General features: G+C 42.0%; 1 protein-coding gene across 1 annotated transcript in view; it reads left to right on the forward strand.

Annotated features, from left to right (window-relative positions):
* The first annotated feature begins 425 nt into the window (after positions 1-425).
* adgra2 (adhesion G protein-coupled receptor A2) overlaps positions 426-21,073 on the forward strand; it is a 37,675-nt gene continuing 17,027 nt past the window's right edge. Inside the window, exons 1-2 of the mRNA XM_063896352.1 lie at positions 426-1,386; positions 18,743-18,814. Coding sequence (XP_063752422.1) covers positions 1,085-1,386; positions 18,743-18,814 — 374 coding nt within the window. The 5' untranslated portion in view covers positions 426-1,084. The remainder of the gene's footprint in view (positions 1,387-18,742; positions 18,815-21,073) is intronic.

Here is a 21,073-nt window from a genome sequence, read left to right on the forward strand (position 1 = left end):
TAGCCTGCTTCATCCAACACTGGTAAGCAAAAAAAAGAAGCTTTTTCCGTAACTTAAGATCAGATGCATGATTTGTATATTAAAAGAATGTGGATTGTAGTTTCTAATGAGTCTGCAAAAACAGTATGCTTTTTTTTGGTGCCATTTATGTATCGTTTACCATGCAATGTAGGAAAACTAAAATACATTAAGTAGCCTACATTGTCCTGGGGTTGAAGGAATATGAAGTGCCTTCAGGTGGGTTTACCTCAGGTCACATGTGGATCCTCCTCTCTGTCTTTCTAACGGGGCTGGATCAGTCTATGTGCTGGGTCAGTCTATGTGCTGGATCAGTGTAGTCTGGATGCGCTAGGACCGCGGGGACCAGAGCGCAGACACAGACGCAGACGGAATGGGCGCACTTGGGGTAGTAACTAAGTGAGTTTGAGTGTGACAGAGACAAGCAGGCAAAACCGCTAGATTTTGGGAATCGCAGGAGCCGATTAAGACCAGCTCAGTTCTTTTCCGAGTTTACAGTTTTTTCCTTTCCTTACTGTTATCTAAAGTTGCTTTTGAGAGAAGTCTAAAGGTAGACCTCCGGGATCGGGAAAAAACGTGAGGAAAACTTTGAAAAGCAGCGAAAAAAATCTGGCAAAAGACACTTTTTGGATGTACGTTTTACTTTATTTCTTCATAAAGAGTATTTGGATGTGACTGCACAACCGTGAAGGTCATAAACCCCTGGATTAATTTGTAGAGGGGAAGATAACGGTAATTTGGACACTCCCAAAGTGAGAGTATAAAACGACCAACTTTTACAGTCAGAATTGCGCGTCTTTTTCTACGTGTTGGTCTGGATGGAATCACACATCCATTGACGTTATTTGGACTATTTGGGAACCGTGCGCGCGGTCTGCCATGACATAACGGGACACTCTTGGAAAATCAAGAGTGCAGAATATTTCTGAAGTGACCGGATGATGCGTGTCCATTGTTGGGCGGAGGATTTCTAAGTTTAGCATTCATTCAAGACCTCATTCAAGACCATTAGGTTTCCAGTTGCCCACCTTACACCCCCCTGCAAGCTTCATGGTGGAGATATGGGATGACTGGAGGCGGGGGTGCAGCTGAGGTGAGATCCAGCCGAAGGACAATGTCTGCGCCTGGCGTTGGCATCCCTCTGCTGCCGGGGCGCCTGGTACTGATGCTGTTGCTGCTGTCCGCCTCTGAGCCGAGGCTCTCCCAGGCTTGTCCCGGGCTGCTCGCCTCCTCCAGCGGCTGCAGCTGCGCGGAAGAGCGGTCCAAAGCGCACGGCATCCAGGCGGTGGGGAGGCGGGTGAGCTGCAGCAAAGAGGAGCTGACAGAACCTCCGGATGCCAGCCTGCTCCCCAACAGGACCGTCACTCTGTGAGTTTGAAACGTTTCAAAAAAAGTTACCTAAACTAATCCCATATGACTGAATTGTGATCATCCTGTCCCGTTACTGCAGCATGTGTGTGGCACATGGTGACCTTACATTATGGTGTCATGTGAGAGAAGTGTTCCTGCAATATCCTATAGGTATTTTGATAAGAAAATCTTTTATGGATCCATTGTAAGCTGTCATGTCCTTCTCCATAGTTTCAGTTAGTGTGAGCAATGTTTATGTGAGGATCCACAGTGTTGTGTTATAGTGTTTATAACTTAGTTTTGATTGCATGTTTCCCATAGTGCATAGAAAAAAAATTCTTAGTCAGGGTACAGTGTTTTGATTAAGCCCACACACCCATGACTCTGAACCCATGACCTTAAGTTTAACTGTATTGGGGACTTGCTGCAGCAATAAGGCTTGTTAGGTCAGAAGTTTACATCTTGATCTAGTTTAACTGTGTAGAGCAGTGCAGAGCGTCGCCTCTCTGCAAAGCATTAAGAAGATCAGGGAGAGGGCAGGCTGACTGTAGCCATCATCCGGTCCTGCCTCTTTGACACAACTCTGTCACTTTAAATTTGTCTCTGACCCAGCCACCTCCGAGCTCTCATCCCTCCTTCTCTCTACACCTCCACACTGTGCACATGGTCCAGCCAACTCACTAACAATAACACATGTTTGGGTATTTTGTATCGGATGTATAAGGGCTTTACTGGTGGTGTTGGCTCCTACTTTTAATAGGGTAACGCCCTGTCTCACAAACGCCTTCTGCTGAGGAAAGAACAAACCAAAGTTATTTGGTGAAAACTGGACAGTAAAAGATCCTGGGCCAGTTTCAGTGTGATATTTAAATCCCAGTTCTTTGTGCTTGGACAAAACTTGAAAGGGGCCACATCATTGGCCAAAACACACTATCTTTCTTGACAGATGGACTATCAATCTATCAGTGACCCATGTTTTGGGCGGTGTTTCTGTTCACTTTCTTCACAGCTGCTCAGACTTTCTGAAGTTGTTGCACGTTCCCACAGGATGTAACTGTCCCCGTACTCTGACCCGATTGGAGAAGTGCTAGCTGCACATGGGCACAGGAAAGAAAACATGTTCAACTGCCCCACACCAGAGAGCATGTGAGGTAAAGTAAGGGGAGTTATGCCCCAGGAGAGCTAAAGTCAGCCAGCAGTCCATTTATTGGGCCTTATGTTTCTTGCTTAATAAAGGCAGAATAAACATCTGGAGAACACATTGCTGGAACCATAGGAGGAAAAAATAGGCTAGGGTGGCAGTGGTCGAGGTGATTGAAGATAATCTTCTATCCCAGCATCCACTAATTTTGGTTGAGTTGTTTTTATACAGATGTTTATCATTTTGATACACTTTTACAAGGCCGCGTACGAGAAGCAAACGATTCCACACGCAATCCGCCTTTCTACTTTTTACCTTTCCCTGGAACTCTGGTGTCTGGAAAGTACATTTTCCTGAAGATGTGGTGGAGTTCCTGATGCGCCCATTCTCCCATCGTTGCTCATGACATTAGCTCCAGATGTGGAATGTAAGAAGCTGTGTTGATATTCGTGTTATTCCTGACATTCCTCCGTGCGTTCAGAGACTGCAGACAGTATCCCAGGTGCAGCAGGGGAGCAGCACCTCGGTCCCTCCCCACATCGGGTGCCTGACAGCCAGCCCCGCTGCCCTCTCTCCTGGGGCAGCCTGGAGGAATGCTTTCCTCCACGCTGAGCAGGGGAAGGCTGGAGGACACCGGGCCCAGGGCTTCCGGGGCCGGCTGCTACGTGTAATGCACAACAGCTGGCCCCTGTGAACATTCCAGCTGAGGCCCCTTAGCCTCATGGGAAATCCCAATGGGGATTTGTTTATTAAAACTATTAGTTGGCTGTTTGTTGTTCCTGACAGCCATAAAGGAGCAACCAGCCACCTGAATGTTATCACCTTCTCCTCTGGATCTCCAATGAGTGTGCTGCTCTTTGATTACATTACTGCACCTCAGATTATAAACTCACTCTTATCACTAGTCTAATGATGCATCCTGTTGTTCACAGCCTTCCACCATGAGTCCTTCTTTCCCTCTCTTTCTTTATCTCCAGCTCCCCATTTCTGTCCCCTTCCCACCCCCTCTATCATGAGTTCATCCACACACAGTAACTCTCAACCTAAATATTTAGTCGTCTTGGTAGGAAACTGCCATGTCCAAACTCCTTCCAGATGTGAGCCTGCGCAGGCTCGTGTTTAGGCCTAATTATGCACGGCTGCAAAAGGAGCTGGAACACTGAGAGAGGAAGAGGAGCGGAAGGGAAGAGAGAGGGAAAATAGATAAGAGTGTGAAAGCGAAAAAGTGCCATTGTTCGAGGGGCAAACGGGAATAAATGACGGAAGTTGAAAGGAGGCTGGAGTGGAGGAGAAAGTTGAGTGTGAAGAGAAGAAGTGGGGAACAAAGAGAGGGAGCAGAGTGAGAGGATGGAGGAGGGAGAGGAGAAGCTTGGCAGGCGGTTCAGAGGGACGTGCCCCTGGAGACTGAAAACTCCCCAGCCCCTGACTAACAGATCTTCGACACTGGGGTGAGGAGGAGGAGGAGGAGGAGGAGGAGGAGGAGGAGGAGGAGGAGGAGGAGGAGGGCGGCAGCGCTTCACTTCCAAAGCTCCATGTCTCTATTATTATTAGCGTTTTCTGTGTGAAAGAGGAACTTTTTGTTATTTTGGTCATGAAAAAAAACATATCATACACATTCCCCTGCCGCCCCCCCACCCCCCCCACACGGAGCCATAATTCCTTTCAGTGTGGCGGCAGCTGTGTTTTAATGGATAACAGACAAAAGAGCGTACAGTGGCAGTCTATGTGTGAATGCGCTGTGTCTCATAGCTTGTGGTTTTTACCCGAGTCAAACCGTGCTCCTCCCTCGGCGTATTTGGTTGTCATCGATGCTTGTGACGGATGGCCCTGGTTTGGTGGGTGCCAGCATGAATGCGTGGGCACAGATGCTCGGGGTGGGGGGTCAGCTCGCCCGTCCTTGGCCTGATTCCCCCTCATCCAAAAGCAGCTGCAATGCAAGACAGTTGCTCCCTGCGCGGGTGCACTTGATCCCAGTAAGTCATCGTCTTTGGCTGGCAGTCAGGGGCTCAAGATAAAAATATTCCAACTAGACTTGTAATATTTTTATCAGTAAGGGTCAGCGTTGTTAAAGAAGAGTCGTAAAAGTTCCAGTTTATTCAGGGGAGGGTGCCGCTGAACAACTGCATAAACTTTGCTTCTTCTTAGGAGCTATATTTAATAGACTTATTTTAATTATGCTGTAGAGTCAGATGAAGATTGATATGACTTTATGTGGCATCAATCTTCTCTCTTCACTCTCAGTAAGAATGCAACATCAAACTATTCCTTCAGTGTGTTGTTGAGGTTTTTTGGGAGAAAAACATAATCGGGAGAATGTTTTTAAAGCACATCTAACTATAATGTAAGCGCCACAACATAGATTAATCAGCCAAGAGGACGGTTCAGGGGTTGAATGTCCTTATTATTTATAGTCAGAACTTTGGAAAGTAGATTTTCTGAACTTTCTCCACAGATGTCAAACTTAATAACCCTGACCGAGTTTAAAGCCGTTGTGAAATCTATTAAGTCACGGATGTCTGATCATTCTTTATCCGACTCAAATCTATGTGCTTTTATGGTAATTGTTGAAACTATGTGTTGTGTTGCTGCTATTCTTGGCCAAGTCTCCCTTGCAAAAGAAATCTTTTATCTCAATTGGACCAACCTGGTTAAATAAAGGCAGAATAAAATATCAAATCAACCTCCCATGTTTCAGTTTTCGTAGTAATAATTTACGATTCTATATAAGTGACCATCACACAGTCTGTGAACGTTTACTGAATTTGATGAGTTGTCTTGATTCATTCATAGGCATCTCACCTCATCAGTATCATCGATTGGCCTCAGTTCGAAGCTGCCTCCCCTTTAATCACCATTTATTCCCTGAGTCACATCTTCGGTCTCTTACTTGTGGCCCATGTGTGGACGGTTACCAAAGGGCCAGCAGATGTGTCGGTGGTTTAAGTTGGGTCTTTGAGTCAGTATGTGTTGAGATGGGAGTATGTCGATGAAACATCCTAACCAGTCATCTTATCGGGCTGGGAGAATTTCAAAAGTGGGGAGTGAATTGGACCCCAGGCATTCCGGCAGCGATGGAGTTTATTTATGTGGATAAAGGTGTTGAGAGGAGGGGGAAGCGGGCTCTCCTCCGCACATGTTAGGTGGGGCAGTGGTCAGCAATAAATCAAAAAAGCAAACAAAGGCCTGACACTGGATACTGGGAGCTTCATACTCAGCTGCAGCACCTGCCAATGCCACACAAGCCTGAGTTTTAGTGTGCCCTATGAGGTCAAGTGAACATGACCGGAGTGGGACATCCCACAACTTCTACTGTGCGGCACTGCTGCTGCCCGCCCCTTCAGATGATTAATGGCTATTTCATTTATCACCCCGTTGTGTTTGTTGATTATAAAGCTGCAATATTTCAAATCCTGGCAAAAGAAATGTGTTGTTGTAGTAATCTCATACCCCCGAGTAGCTTCTTGTTATTTTAGTTTTTCCTTTCTCGTCGCTCTCTTCTTATCTTACTCCAAAAATGCCTGACTTTGACTTTTCTTTGCCAGTGCTGACTTCCCTCTCCCTGCGTCTGACCACAGTTCCTGCTTTGGGTTCACAACACATGGATACAGATGGAGATAATGGGTGTCTATAGTGGGAATGCCTGTGGTGGTGTGTGGGTGTGTGTGGGTGTGTGTGTGTGTATGTGTATGTGTGTGTGTGTGTGTGTGTGTGTGTGTGTGTGTGTGTGTGTGTGTGTGTGTGTGTGTGTGTGTGTGTGTGTGTGTGTGTGTGTGTGTGTGTGTGTGTGTGTGTGTGTGTGTGTGTGTGTGTGTGTGTGTGTGTGTGATTTGCACTAACAAGTACTCTTATATTACTTTCTGATTGCTCATAGGTATACAGATTTACTTTGAGCACTCACCCACAACAACATACCTATCAACATGCATAGCACAACCTTTCCTGCAGTCAGGAGCGGGTAGAGATGCATATAAGTATTAAAGCAGCAATAGAAAGCACTGAGCAATCTATCATTCAGTATGAACTGTGTTCTGCTGAACTACAATTGCTATGATAATGTACTTGTTTGGGTACTTGAGATATTAGTGTAAATCATCTGTGATCTCTGCCGTCAATAGTTTCAGATTAATGGGAATTAGTGTTTGGTAAAGGTAGTTAAAAACTAACTCTGTTGAACTAAAACTCCATTTAGTAGATGTAGAATTAGGTTGGAGCAGAGCCTTTTATTTTTGCTGATCTTTGGCTCTATAAGATCTAGTTTCAGATTTCGGAAACATGCTTGATCTGCTTTCTCTTTTAGATAAATTTGGCCTGGAGATAGTTGGCTTAGTTTAGCATAACGACATTGGAAAAGTGAAAAGGTAACTCCAAATGAAACCACAATTTATTATTTTTACACATTGATGTGTTCTTTTTTAATGAACTGGATACAACATGTTGCTGAGTACATTTTAGAAGTACACTAGATATTGTTTTATCTTTTAACAGCACCATTTTAGCTATCAGAGCTCCAAGTTTAACAAGCAAACGAATGATTGCAAAGTTACTCAAATATCCAATCTTAGTTTTAGTCCACCCATATAGATTGTGGCTACTTTTCTCAGCCAACGAAATGGCATGTAAACCAACCCTCGACAAATCATCTTCGTCATTTCTCTATCATCACTCCAAACTATGTTATTGTTGAATACGCTATTACTGTTACGAAGAACCGCAATATATTAAAAATCCTCCTATATATTTCTTTTATCCATTGCTGCTTCTGTAAATATGTGTTGCTTTACTGACCGAATCAAAGGGAAGTCAGTTATGAAATAAAGCAATAAGCTTTTATTAAATCTGTGTTGATGGAGTCAACCGCTGTTTAGAGATACAGAATGAGTTATTCCCTTTAGCTGAAATCAAGTTAATATTCGAAAGCATGTTGGTCTACCATATTTTTTAATACATGCCGCATGATTGTTTAATTAATTCTGGTTAATTCTGGTGTGGAAACTGGTTGACATGCGGTCGTGGGGGTTAAGTTGATGTGGACACTGATTGTGATTCTCAAAACACCACGGTGACACAGAAATAAAATAAAAACAACAAACAAAAACACAACTTTCTCACAGATGCCTGTAAAGACACCGTGAGAGTATCTGGGGCAGAGAGATTGTAGCCAACCCTTTGTAAAAGCGGCCTGATTTCCCCGCAGCCTTTGCTCAGGAGCAGAAAACAGAGGCTGGTTATGAGACAGAACAATGAGACAATGTTAGCCAGGCATACACTGCATTCCACTCACTGTCTGAAAAGGCTAAATTCACTAAATTGCCTCATTAAATGTGTAGAAACACTTTAGACGGTGATTAAACTGACTGTAGTGTTCCCGCGCTGCCGCCATAAACTTTCCAATCTGGTCGACTTTGACTCGTCTTTGACTCTAAATATTGCAATTTGTAATTTATTGCAGTTTTACAGTAAGGCGGCGGTATTTCATTCTGTGCTCTCCGGGTTGTTAATATTCATAGCAGCTACTTGTTTACATCATTAAAGGTCACTGTCCAGCTTTAGTAAACTGTGTATAGACGGAGCAAGAAATAAACATCATGGATATTTCCTGTTAGCACGACTCAATGAATTGTCCAAAATTCGAAGTGGGGGATCGTCCTCTATTTAAGTGTGTGTATTGTGTGTGTTTGCCTGTGCACATATGGGAAGGGCGTGCATGGCCACAGCTCTCAAAATAGTCTCCAGTCCTCCCCTCTCTAATTAGAGACATTTCAAAAACCCCGATTTTAATTTTAGACTAGTAGCTTTTGGACCACTTGTGATCACACACATACACACATAGCCTTAAACGTACACACTTAATGTATAAATAAATCTGATAGGTCACACACTTGTGGATCTAAATCTGCACACACACACACACACACACACACACACACACACACACACACACACACACACACACACACACACACAGACCGCAAAGCCATACTCCTCGGCCCAGCCTGGTAACCCAAGCACGATGCAGTATACTCTATAATAAGTGGTTGCACATATCAAATGCACAAGCTCACTCCTCACAGCCTCGAGGCAGGAAAGTATGATAATAAAGCAAAGTAATGCAAGATTCTCCACGTACTATAATCATCAACCTTATTTATTTATCGCTTTAACATGCATGACAAGAATCTCTTCCACCCATTAATGTGGCTTCTCCCTCCGGGTTTGGATTTGCTTAATCAGGGCCCGCACAATGATTTCACAAAAAATATTTTGCATGCAATTACATGGATGCTCCTTTCCATGACAGGCGGTAAATGAGGCTTGTAGCTTGGCACTGTTCCCTGGTGGCTGCTACATGCCCTGTGGTGGGTCAGGCACAATGGGCACATTCACATCTTGACATGCATTTGCTGCTAAAGTGCCTGTTGTGCTCGAAGGCATTTAGTCTCTCAGTGCGGTGACTCTCTGAGGACGGACTCAGAGAGCATGGGGCTCCCGGCACCGCTGGTTTAGGTGGCTCTCCGTCTTTTTTTCTTTTACAGCGAAAGGGTTAAGCTATTTGGACAGACCCAAGTGCTGAATAGTGCGGCGTAGTCTGGAGGCCTCTTATAAAGTACTTATTGTAACAAAGATGACACAGCCACCTCCCAGTCTGAGAGATCGCTCTGCCTGTGTTCTCTTTCATTCCTCCTCTCTCAGCCTTCCTCTTCTTGTCTCTGCAACAGTGTCCATTAGCAAGAGAGGGAATGAAAGACTGTGGTTAGGTTCACCTGATGCCTGGCTCACAATACTTTCCACTGAAAATTTAGCTGGATCTTTTTCACATGATAAAATGAATGAATTATTCATCGTCTGAGCCAGAACAGTAGATTGATATTACAATCTAAATATAATCAAAACATCTGCTCCATCTTCATTTTATTGGGGTTGTTGGACACAGACTGGCCAAAGTTACATGTTTACGGTTTTATTATTTTCCACAGCTTGCTTCTGAAATGACAATTTACTTCCCCAGAACTATAAACAGAAAAGTGAGCCTTAGTCTGGCAAAGCCTCAGAAAAAATGAAACACTCAACCGAAAAACATATTATGTTGAATCTAAATTACACTGCAGATTACTTTCTCACTGAAATCGGAATTACACAACTCATTTTAAAATTCCATTTAGCTTGAGACATCAACAACGACACCAACCAGAAACATACGCAGCATTTACAATAGACAAGAAGAATGTCAATATTTCTATTTCTTATAAAAGATTTATTGAATAGAGACAGGCAACACCACAAAGTTCTAGAACATGTTAACTAAAACACGTAGCTTCCTGTATTAGTTCCTCTTTTTTATTGTTTGTTTGGTTTTGAGAACAATGATAGTAGCAAAAGCACACGTTTAGATACTTTAATGTTCAATTCATTTTAGCAATTTCAGTTGTATGTTGCTGGTAGTTTGCATGCTGCCTCACACTCACACTCTCGTTGTTTACTGAAACACTTGCATAGAGCGGAGCCATTGTTAACATAATTATAAACACCTGTGCTTTGCCTACTATGTCAAGTAAATGGCCTTTTGGTGTGAGAATGTCTTAATGATGCACACAGCCCTTTTGGAAGTCTGCAGTTATTGTGAAAACCTGTAGTTAAAAGTATGAACCATATGCAAACCTACTGCATGTAGCGTGCACACACACACACACACACACACACACACACACACACACACACACACACACACACACACACACACACACACACACACACACACACACATCCTGTGACATGTCGTGACCCAGAATTCTCGGCCACTAATGAAGGTCAAGACCAATTACTGCTGCAAGTCTGTCGCCACGGGAGGAACTCAGCGAGGGGGTTGCGTGTAAGTGTAAGACTGCTGTCTATCACTGAAAGATAAAGAAGTTTCATTGAATTCATCTCTTAACTCAACTTAATTATTCTTCACAGTGCTGGTTTCACTTATATCTTCATTTTAAAGCAGATTTACCTCAAGATCTGAGAAATATATATCCATTATCCATGCAATATGTGATCTATTTGACCCCAGACCACATTATTTTTGTTTTATGTGATAGCTTATGATTAGCTTAGCTTAGCATTGGACTGAAAACAGGGGGAAACACCTAGCCTGGATGTCTAACAACATCCTGCCACTAGCGCCTCAAAAGCTGTCTTCTTAACACATTGTAACTTTAATATGTATAAAAACCCAAGTGTGAAAATATTTGGTGGTTTTATGGGGAGTTATTTTGGAGGCTATTTTTGGCTTGGGCTAAGCTAATAGTTGTAGCGTTATATCATTTTTTTTGTATCTCACTCCCAGCAAAAAGTGAATAAACTGCTCAAAGCAACCCAGACCGTTTTTCACTTACAATGTATGATGTAACACAGGTATGATGTTATTATCCCTTCTCACTGAAGTGCACTCAGCTTATTACTGACTGAAATGAGTCTTTGATTGAGGCCAGCTCCGTGTCTGAGAGGTTAAACTGTGGTGTAACGTCATAATGGCTTTTGATCTATTAGACCTGGCATTTGGATTGAGTAAGCGGCCTCGGAAAACATGGTAACAGCCAAGTTAAGTAATACTCTTTATAATCCATCTTCTTGGTTCAACCACAATATTTTGTTGATCCGCTCTGTCCGTACTCATTATTGTGAGTTTGATGTGTGTGATGAGTATATAAAGAGAAATGCTGCCATATCCATTTAGCTTTCCTCTGTGAACAGCCAATATACTTGAAAAGCAACTCTGGCAAGCGGCTCAAATGGAAAGCAAAGAGGGAAAATGCAGTAAAAAAAAAAAAAAACGCCGCATAGTGTTCTCAGCTGTAACATACACAAATTAAAGTGCTCACACAATGCTGGGCTGTTAGTGTAAAAGTGGATAATCGCATTGCCTTTCAACAGAATTTAATTACCTCTAAGGAAAATTCCCTCAAGGCTAAATCATTTTCTTTTTTTGTATTTATATGAACTTAAGCACTGCTGTGACACACACCAGCATGTGCACTATCAAGTCAGCATGCTAATTAAAGTGGGCTTAATTCAATAATGAGACTCTCATTGAAAATCACTCTCATTATCTGGCTCCCATTGGTCTCTGAATTAAGACTGGATTTATGGCACATGACCAATCTCTCTCAAGGGTTCTTGTCTTTCACCTTGCGTGTGGTCCTCGAGGGTAAGAGACCCTATGCAAAGTTAAATGATGTTTACACAGTGACACGGGTTGTTTTAGCTCTCTTTATAAAGAGGAACCAGCTTATTTCCATCCTTGTTGGCCGTGGAGCGGTTGATTAACGCTTGGGGTCGGGAAATGAGGCAGATCGTCCAATCAGCACTCTTCATGCTGTTTCAGTGACCAACATCGCGTCACACTGCAGCAGCTCCAGGTGGTTTACTTGGTGATGCTGCAGGAGGACCCTGCATTCAAAATCAAATAAAACAAAGCTATAAAAAAATCAATACATAGATAATGAGTTCAGGCAGCTTAGCCTTGAGATGATTCTTTATTAAATATAAATCCCTCCTTGAGTCCTTTACTCTGTTTGTGGTTTGCTGTAGAGGCCTGCAGCTACATAGAGCTCACTGTCCAGCTTGCCTGAATGTTTAAAGGGCAGCAGAGGCCAATTGGAGTCAGCACTTTTTACTTAAATGCATCTCATTCATGTCAAATGCCAAACCAGGACAGAGCACTTCCTGCATATGCTTTCCACTAATAACAACAACAACACAAGTGCCTTGTAGGGGGACGGGATGACGGTTGCAAAGATTTAAACACCAAACCCGCAGTGTTAATAGTGCAAACAGGACATTCAATTTGTGCCTGCAGCATTCCGCCTGTGGTTAGGAAAGGTTGGTTTTCCACTGATGTCCCTGAGGACTGTGTTCGGCTGCTCTCTGTAGGTGTACGCTGTATGCTGTAGCCTACAGAATTGTAATTCAACATTTTAAACTGTAAATGAACATCCTACAATTGTTTTAAAACATTCTTAAATTAACCACTTGGGTAACTTCACATGGCAAGTAATATTATCAATTGTTTTTTTAGACAAATAGCTGTATTTGGCTAAATCATGTCATTTTTCTAACCTTTTTGGTTGTTGTTACGCTTCAAAAAAGGTTGAAAAACACTGCTGTACACAACATGTCCATCCTTCCCAGCTCCACCACAGAGATTCCTCAGTAAAATGATCGCTGACAATGACCCCAAACCAAAAGCAGCTGTATGAAACATGTTGCTCTTGACGGACAGTTCGAGTTTACATCACACGCAGGTACTCAGGCCCCCGCCTTGAAAGACCTGAGGCAGCATGTTACAGCAAAACTGCCTTTCAGTTGGGAGTTAGGGGGAAAGTCGGAAGTAAATCACTGAGAAAATACGATTTGCGACATGCTGTCATGCCCCTGTGTGGCCCTCAAAGGCTTTGTGGGTTTAGGAAGCAAATTGAGCAAACCAACAAAGTGAGTGGCACGGTGCAGGGAGGAGCTGCTGCGGTTTACTAGACAAGACTCTTTGTATGCTTTTTACTTCTTCACACTGTCACAAGCCCAGGAAACCCTGAGCGTACAGTGAGCTACGGCTGACATTGACACAGCAACCATATCAGTAGCAGTTAAACTATTTATTTTATAAACAATGAATTCAAATTACCATTAAAACAATGCGTTTCTTCAAATATGTTTCTGTGAGTTTAAGGATTCTTTGCCTCATATTTTTGGGCAAATGTATCCGTAGCATAACGGGGATGAAGAGGATTTTTCGTCAGGGCACTGTAAAAGAATTACAAAAAAAAGTCATTATTAGTTCATGGAGGGAATTTAAATGGAAGGTAATTACATGATTTGTCTGGACTCCAGAATTAGTAGCTAAAATGGGCCCAACAACTTCAAAAAAATGTTGGCGGAATTGTGGTGCGCAAATAGGTAACCATACCCATATCTTTTGGACATGCCCTAAACTAAGAACGTTCTGGGATGATGTGTTTGAGGCCCTTAAGTGTTTCATCAACAAAAGGATGCATTATTAGGAGTTATACCTGGAGGCATCGATGGAAGAGCGAGGACATATCTTTTCCAAATACTGCTCACAGCAGCAATTAAATGTATCACAATTAAGTGGTTAAAACCTGACCCCCCGTCATACAATCTATGGACTGAGAAGGTGCGGGAAATCTATCAGATGGAACAAATAACATATTCTTTGAGGCTTCAAACAGATATATTTATTAGAAGATGCAACCCTGCCATTACTACACTAATACAGTGAATTGATCCAAATCTCCCCACACCTTCTGGATCATAACAGTATCTACGCCCTCCCAACCAACAATGTTTGTAGCGGCATAGGTGTTGGCAAATGAGTACACACATAAACACACAAGTCCTCCGTCCACCCCCTTCTGCACCTTTTATTTTTTATTTCTTTATTTCCTTATTTTATATATATTTTTTTCTTCTTCATTTATTTAATTTGCTTTCTTAATATACTTATATTTACTTAAAATGTATTTACTCTTCTTCTCTTCAATTCCTTTAATCGTTTTCTACTTGTATAAAATATGCTGATGCAGTTGTTGAAAAAATGGAAAAACAATATGCAAAAGTGTATGTAAAATAATAATATGTTTGTATTTGCTGGAACTGAAATAAAAACTAAGTAAAAAAAACAAAAAAACAACGTCATTATTCAGAAAATGTAGTTTTCATTTTAAAAACCAATCTCTATAAAGATGGAGACATTTTACTGTCATGCACCTGTTTACATGCAGTTCCTGTCTAGTTACTGCTGGCCCAATTTGAGTTTTTATACAAATATTTATAATTGATAATAATACCCTTTTAAAAATATTTTATTTGGAGTGTTTGTGGTGATTGTGAAATGAATTGAAAAACAAAGCAGCCGCTGAAAGAGCAGCATCCTTTTCTGTGAGCACAAGATAGCGTTCAACAATGTGACAATTCTTGTTTTAGGTTACATAATGCTTCATACAGCCCCCCCAAAAAGACCATGCCATGTCTTGCATTGTTAGCTCAAGTAAAGAATCATTTGTGCAGCTGTCCCACATTGATGTGTCCTTGGTCAATACTAAACCGTTCCAAGTGTAATTAATATCAGGCTGTTGGTTTTCTGTCATCCTGTTGATAAAGAGACAAACCGACCTAAAACATAACCTCCCCATTGAAGTTATTATAGATTTGTTTGTATTCACTTTCATTCCAGACTTCAGGGCAATATAAAACACAGATCACATGAAGTGTGGATTTATATATGTGTGCTCTCCATATGTACCCTGGTTTATCTGACCCTGTTTAACCCCTCGACTGAGAGCACACCGCACATGTGAAGGGCTGGTTTCTGTGCTTCTGTTTGACCTGGCTCTTTTCAAATGATCTCCTTGCTTTTTTATCTTTATGTAAATCAATTAGGTGAAATTAGTAAATTGGATCTCGGAGCCTGACATGTGGCCCTGTTTTTAAAAAAAATAGTTTTTATAAAATGGATTCAATTAGCCTGTCTTTTTTCTTCGAGGCCTTTGTGGACTGACAGGGTTAAGTGTATGACAGATACCATCCGTAGTCTGGATTTAGTTATCACATTGTTGTGGCTTCAGCATATAGTTTATGGCTCTTGAAAGCAAATGAAGTCAATCTGCCATATGATCTGTCACTTATGGCAGAATCGAGGAGCCACTGGTGTACAGTAAGGCCTCAGAAGCAATACAGAACAGACGTTAGGCCTGCATGTAGCGTGGACTTTTATGATTAGGAAGCTATATGTTAGAGAGTGAATACATCGAATAGACATGTTCACCTCCCTCTGAAATGCAGGGTGGGATATGTTTTTGGGTTGTAATGTTTCCGAGTAATACGAAACTCTCTCAGTTCTATGTGCATTAATGATATACAATGAAAAATGTGATGTTCCCCTCTGTCTGGTCCCCTGTTCTCAAGCTACCTATTACTTATCAGGTTGTCCCATTTCACGTTTCCGTTACGTGTCTGTATTTTTATTTAACTTAAAGGACATGAAGCTGCTCATCTTTTCTGATTGTTAAGCTCTGTTAACTCTTCGTAACTCCGGAGATGAAATAATGGACGTATGCCTCAGCTGTCACCTGCCTCCGGACACTGCTCCATCTGTCTGATGGCTGTCCGGAAGGTGCTCTCTCTTCAACCCCTGACCTCCTAAACCGGGATCTGAATAAACAGCTAATTGGCTGGGTTTCCTGTTTAGCCTGATGGGAATGTGACTATTTCTGTTCTGTTTACAGAGCTCTCTCTATTTCTCAGAGTTGTACGCTCTGTATTGTTTATAAGAGAACAATGTCCTTCACTACAACTGCACTTCCAAACATCAGCCTTTGGAGATTGTACAGTAGTGTCCAGCCTCTGCGTTCCTGGAAATGTGCGTCTTTTGTTGTCTGTGGGAGGGTTTCATTTAACCGGTTTTGTGGTCTTTGTTTATTTGTGAAAGTCAGCTTTCAAGTCCTGGTGTCCTGAGTAGTGAGCACATTGAAATACCATGTGTTGAAATGTCTTGACTACAGAAAAATGAGGGGTATTGTGATAGGATGCCAGATGGGAATTTAATTTTTCATCCAAATATGCGTGGGCAGAACACACACATCTGTATAGGTTTTGAGATGCAAATAATTTCATACTTATTGCCATAGGAAATGCATTGGTAATAGCACACTGAAGATGTGTGCATACACAAAAACTGTTTGCTGACTAATAGCTTTTTTTCTGCATGGTAAGCTTAGTCAAAATGGAACTCTCTGTATCTAAACTGTCTGTGTTGAATTAAATGGCTTGCTCCTACGCCAGATGTGACTTTCTCCTCTCCTATCTGTATTGAATTATTCAGGCAGTTCCGGATCTTCTTTTTCATCTCGGGTCTGCATCCAGTTATAGAGGAGATACTGTGCACAAAGTCAAGTACTTAATGTCCAGGAGTCATAGGTTCAAATACAGGCTACGACACGAGAGGACTGACTCTGCTCTGATCTAAAAAAAACACTCTCAAAAAGACTTGATCTAATGTGTTCCAACAATTCAGTGTGGATTTGTGAACATGACATGTTTTTCATTTGGGTTCTAAAGTTAGTAATGCTGTCAATTTCCGAGGCCTTATGTTTGCAAATGAGTGTGGATTTTTGTGTGATGATTCATGCTTTCACAGGAAAGCCTAAAATAAAGATGATTTTGGTTTAAACTCTAAGTAAAACATTCAGGCTGGCCTTCCTTTCAGTATTATAGTCATTATCAGTGGAGCTGCTCCAGTCCTTTGATTGCAGCCCTGTTAAAAATACATTACTCTGGTTTCTATTTTTAGTAGATAATTGTAGGAATATATTTACTTAGGTGCCCAGGATAACTTCAGCAGATGATGATTTACTTTCCATGTTGGCTTTCCTTTTGTTTGCTCCTTTTCTGTCTTCAATCGTCCTGGTATAATGGCTGTCAGCAAAGTAATTTTGGTGAAGAAATAAGGCCGGCCAGTTTGTCCCTGTGTACAACGAGTGGAAGATTAAATCTGGTCATTAAGTGAGTTGGAAGGTGCAGAGCTGAAGGCGGTGTTTTTATTGATGTGGCAGGAAACGGGGGGGCTGACTGCTGCCGCTGAATCTGTAAATCTTGCAGACTGTTCACAGTCCGCTCCCACTTTTAAAGGCGCTCGCACAGTTCCACTCTCTCGATTAAAAACACACTTAATGTTGCAAACAGCCCATTAAGCACCATGTGGTAGAGGCGAAGATGATGTGTAACTGAAGGGTGTGTTAATAATGGCGGGCTGTCGCCAGAGCAGGGCCCCTGCTGTACCCCGAGCTCTCGCTGTGTGGACTTGGACCGCTCTGTGGGACAGTGCTGAAAACATTGAACCTTGGCTTCGGAAAATTATGTTCGTGTACAACAAATCTGCAATAGCAAAGAACATATTGGTCTCGGTTGAATATTGTAAAAGTCAACTTTAAGCACTTAGACAGGATGCAATGACTTTTTTAATATTAGGCAGACCACAATCTTTCCACAACCTCTCCCAAGTGCTTTGGTATTATACAATTAACAACACATGGGATATAAAGGCATATCCCAGTCTCGTGGTGTCAACCTTAAGTGGGCCAAACCATCCACCTCAACCTCCTCCCTTCAATTTATTTGCACTAGAAGAACATCACACCTCCTGTATTTAAGAAAACATTGACACTTAACACATCCTGGTAGACAATTGTGTTTTCAAAAAGCATTTGGCAAAGAAAGAAATGAGTTGAACATCCACTATGCATCCACAAGGCTTCAAACACACTGATAGATGCTCTTTTCTTAAAAGGTCAGAAATAATAAGAAATGACACCATGCAGTGTTGGGCAGGTGTGAAAAGAAACAGTAGAGGTTGTCAAAAAGTAACTGAACGTTGAAAGGAACATAGTCGCTTTGACTAGGTAGTCAAGCCCTAATTCATACATTGCTTTACCGTCTATTTTACTCTCAATGGGACAGTGATTTACTAAATGAACAATAATAAATATTGAAGAAGACTGTTGATTGAGACCAGTGGAAACATATTTACTAAGTTAATAAATCAACTGAGAAGTAAAGAGGGATATTCTTAAGTTTCTATACAATCAGAGAGAATACAAGTTTAAGGAACTTCTGCAATTGCATCACTTTTTTTAAAACCGGAGATTGCCGTCTGATCCTAACTGACTTTGACAATATCAAGTCCCTCGGAGCAAAGTGATAACTTGAAATATCTATTCCTATGATTCCCTGCCAAACAAAGCAATCTCAATCTTACTTCCAGTGTGTCCCATGGACCTCTGCCCTCAGGTCTGATAATAGCTTTATAAACCAAGACATTCGCCTGTAGGCAAAGGGCTAATTAACATGGCATGTACCGCCATTTGTTTGATGTGGAAGGACATCCTTTTGATGTAAAAGTATATGCGAAGATTATCAAGATTACAGCTTCCCTCTTAATCTTGATGTCCCACTATGTTCTTCACCTTAATTTGAAACATCTTAAGCTAATGTCTCTGATCATGGCGTGTAATTGCTGCACCACGTGGACATTTCACTGGGCTTTCATCCACCCCTTCAATGAGAGTTTGGCTAAACCTGAACGCTCCCTCAGTCCCACATATTTACTCAGTACTGTACTATATACTTCAGTTTATTCTCAGTGGGAATATTTCTAACAATACTGTTTTTCTTTTTCAGGGTACTGAGCCACAACAAAATCAGAGTTCTTAGAAATGGCTCCTTCTTTGGACTTTACGCTTTGGAGAAACTGTAAGTACCCGACTGTTTATCATACTTGTGCAAAATCACTTCTGCAGATGCTTCAATGTCTTGTTTAGTCTGTACCAGAGATATATCTTTTATGCATTCAGGCTGTTATTTTAGCTTGCCTCAGGGCCTTTAGGGAGGAATATGCAGCGAGTATTAATAAGATCTCAGCAACTCTGTGTGTTTTGTATCCAGTCATGGGCTCCTGTCCAGAAGGGAGGATGATGCACTCTGGCTATCGCATAGTTATGTTGAAAAGCTCATATAATTACACTTCAGGTCTTCATTATCAGGTAAGTCCCACTCCACCGGACAAGATAACGGTGGTGCACGTTGGCAGCTTCGCCTGCGGTTAACATGCAGTCTAGCCAACCCTATATCACCATAATCTCTCTGAATGAGGTGTAAGACGGAAAATAGACAACATAATTTCTAGGAAAGTTTGAATGAATGGCAGACCTGGTGAAAAACAGGAAAGAAGAACTGTTGCCCACGATGAGTCGAGAGTACAGACCTCACGCTAACAGTCTGTCTCCATGTTGGTCAGTCAACCACTTTGTTCCAGACCTAAATATCTCAACGTATATAAAGATGAGGTGCCACTAAATGTGGTTTTAGCTTTCATGGACCTACTGTTTTTTGATCGCCTGACTTTGACATAACAAACATATTGGGGTTAAGAGAAATGTCTCAACAGCTATTGGATGGAATTACTTGGTACATACATTCATGGTCCACAGAGGATGAATTAAACCAACTTAAATCAGGATTAAATGTATTTGGTGATTTAAATAACACTATTATTGGGTAAAAGCATTGATTTGAAACATTTGACTTGAAATCAAGATAACAAGAGAGACGTCTGGCAGGGATGCTTAATGATAATATGTGTTTTGATCAAAATTACAGTAAACACAGTCAACACAGTCAACACTGGTGTTTACCAGCTACATGCCTCTTGCTCTTTCGTAACTCTGACGTGAGAATCGCATCTTGTGTGTTTCCCACCAGACACAAGGTGTTATTTTACAGAGCATCCCAGTAAAGCTTTATAGCGTCCTGGTAGCTAACAACACACATGGATCCGCTTCAGTGTGGATACTGTAGTCTGGCAGACATACTTAATTTGTTGGGGAGGGGGTGGGTATGTTGAAGGGATATTAGTTCCACATGCCACTCAGATCTGCCACCCATGAAGTGTTACAAGCTTCTCAAAAATGTTGAAAGAAAGAAAAATATGGTAATTTGTTACAGTTGCTTGTTATTATGTACCTGCTGGAGCTCACACCAGACGTGCCAAATTTGCTGAGATTGCTTTTTTTATGTCTGGCATCTGCAATGGGTGAATAGATCCAAGGCCAAGTTCTCACCTTAACTGTCTTGCAACAAAGGCGCTAATAAAGCTGTCAACAGGAAGACAATACACAACCCTGTGACTAAAACTGCCAAGGAGGATCATTTAAAGTAAAGCCAAAGAAGATCTGTTGCTTGAAGTTTCGGGTGTAAATCGAGCTGGTGTTGCTTGTTTTTGTAAGTGCGGAGAGTGTTCCCCGTAGCGCCGTAGGGTCGCTGGGTCGGGTAACCTGAGCTTACCCACTAACCGGCCCTTGTAGCTGGAGCAGTGATAAAACTAGCAGGGGGGCAACAGGGTGGAGCTTTCATGCAGAATCATAGCTAAAAGACCTGTGAGAAAGACACAGAACAGGCAAAACAAACCAGCACACACACACACACACACACACATACTTATTCTCTTGGCGTCTGGTGTTGAGGAGAGGACATAACGTAAATCATGCAGGCCTCATTTCACTCCTCTGCCTCAACCTCCGCTGGCTCTCTGACACACAGCAGTGGAGGTCTGCTCACTCACTCACTCGCTGACGTCTTCAACCTTTAATTGAGCCTTGCACAGCTTACAATTAAAACTGAGCTCATGGTAAAATCTGCTGTCTGATGCGAAAAAGTGCCACATTGAAATTCACCGTTGCTGTGATGGAAGGGTGAGTTTACGGTAAAAGGTTTGGATGTGAGATTTCAGTTTGGTTTTGTTGCTCCAGGTTCTCTCATTCTTTCCAGTATGTCGTCTACATGTGCTAATCCTTTGGAGCAGTAGTGAACAGTTACTCATATTATGTGGTCATTGCTGTAATCAAAGGCCGGCCCACTAGGGCTGAGTAAACACACATCAGGGAATAAGACTGCATCTCTTCCCCTATGTGACAAGGATAAACACAGTCTGCTCCCTGACTGCACATGCTCACT

The sequence above is a fragment of the Eleginops maclovinus genome, chromosome 12 (assembly GCF_036324505.1).
Source record: "Eleginops maclovinus isolate JMC-PN-2008 ecotype Puerto Natales chromosome 12, JC_Emac_rtc_rv5, whole genome shotgun sequence".
Classification (NCBI taxonomy): Eukaryota; Metazoa; Chordata; class Actinopteri; order Perciformes; family Eleginopidae; genus Eleginops; species Eleginops maclovinus.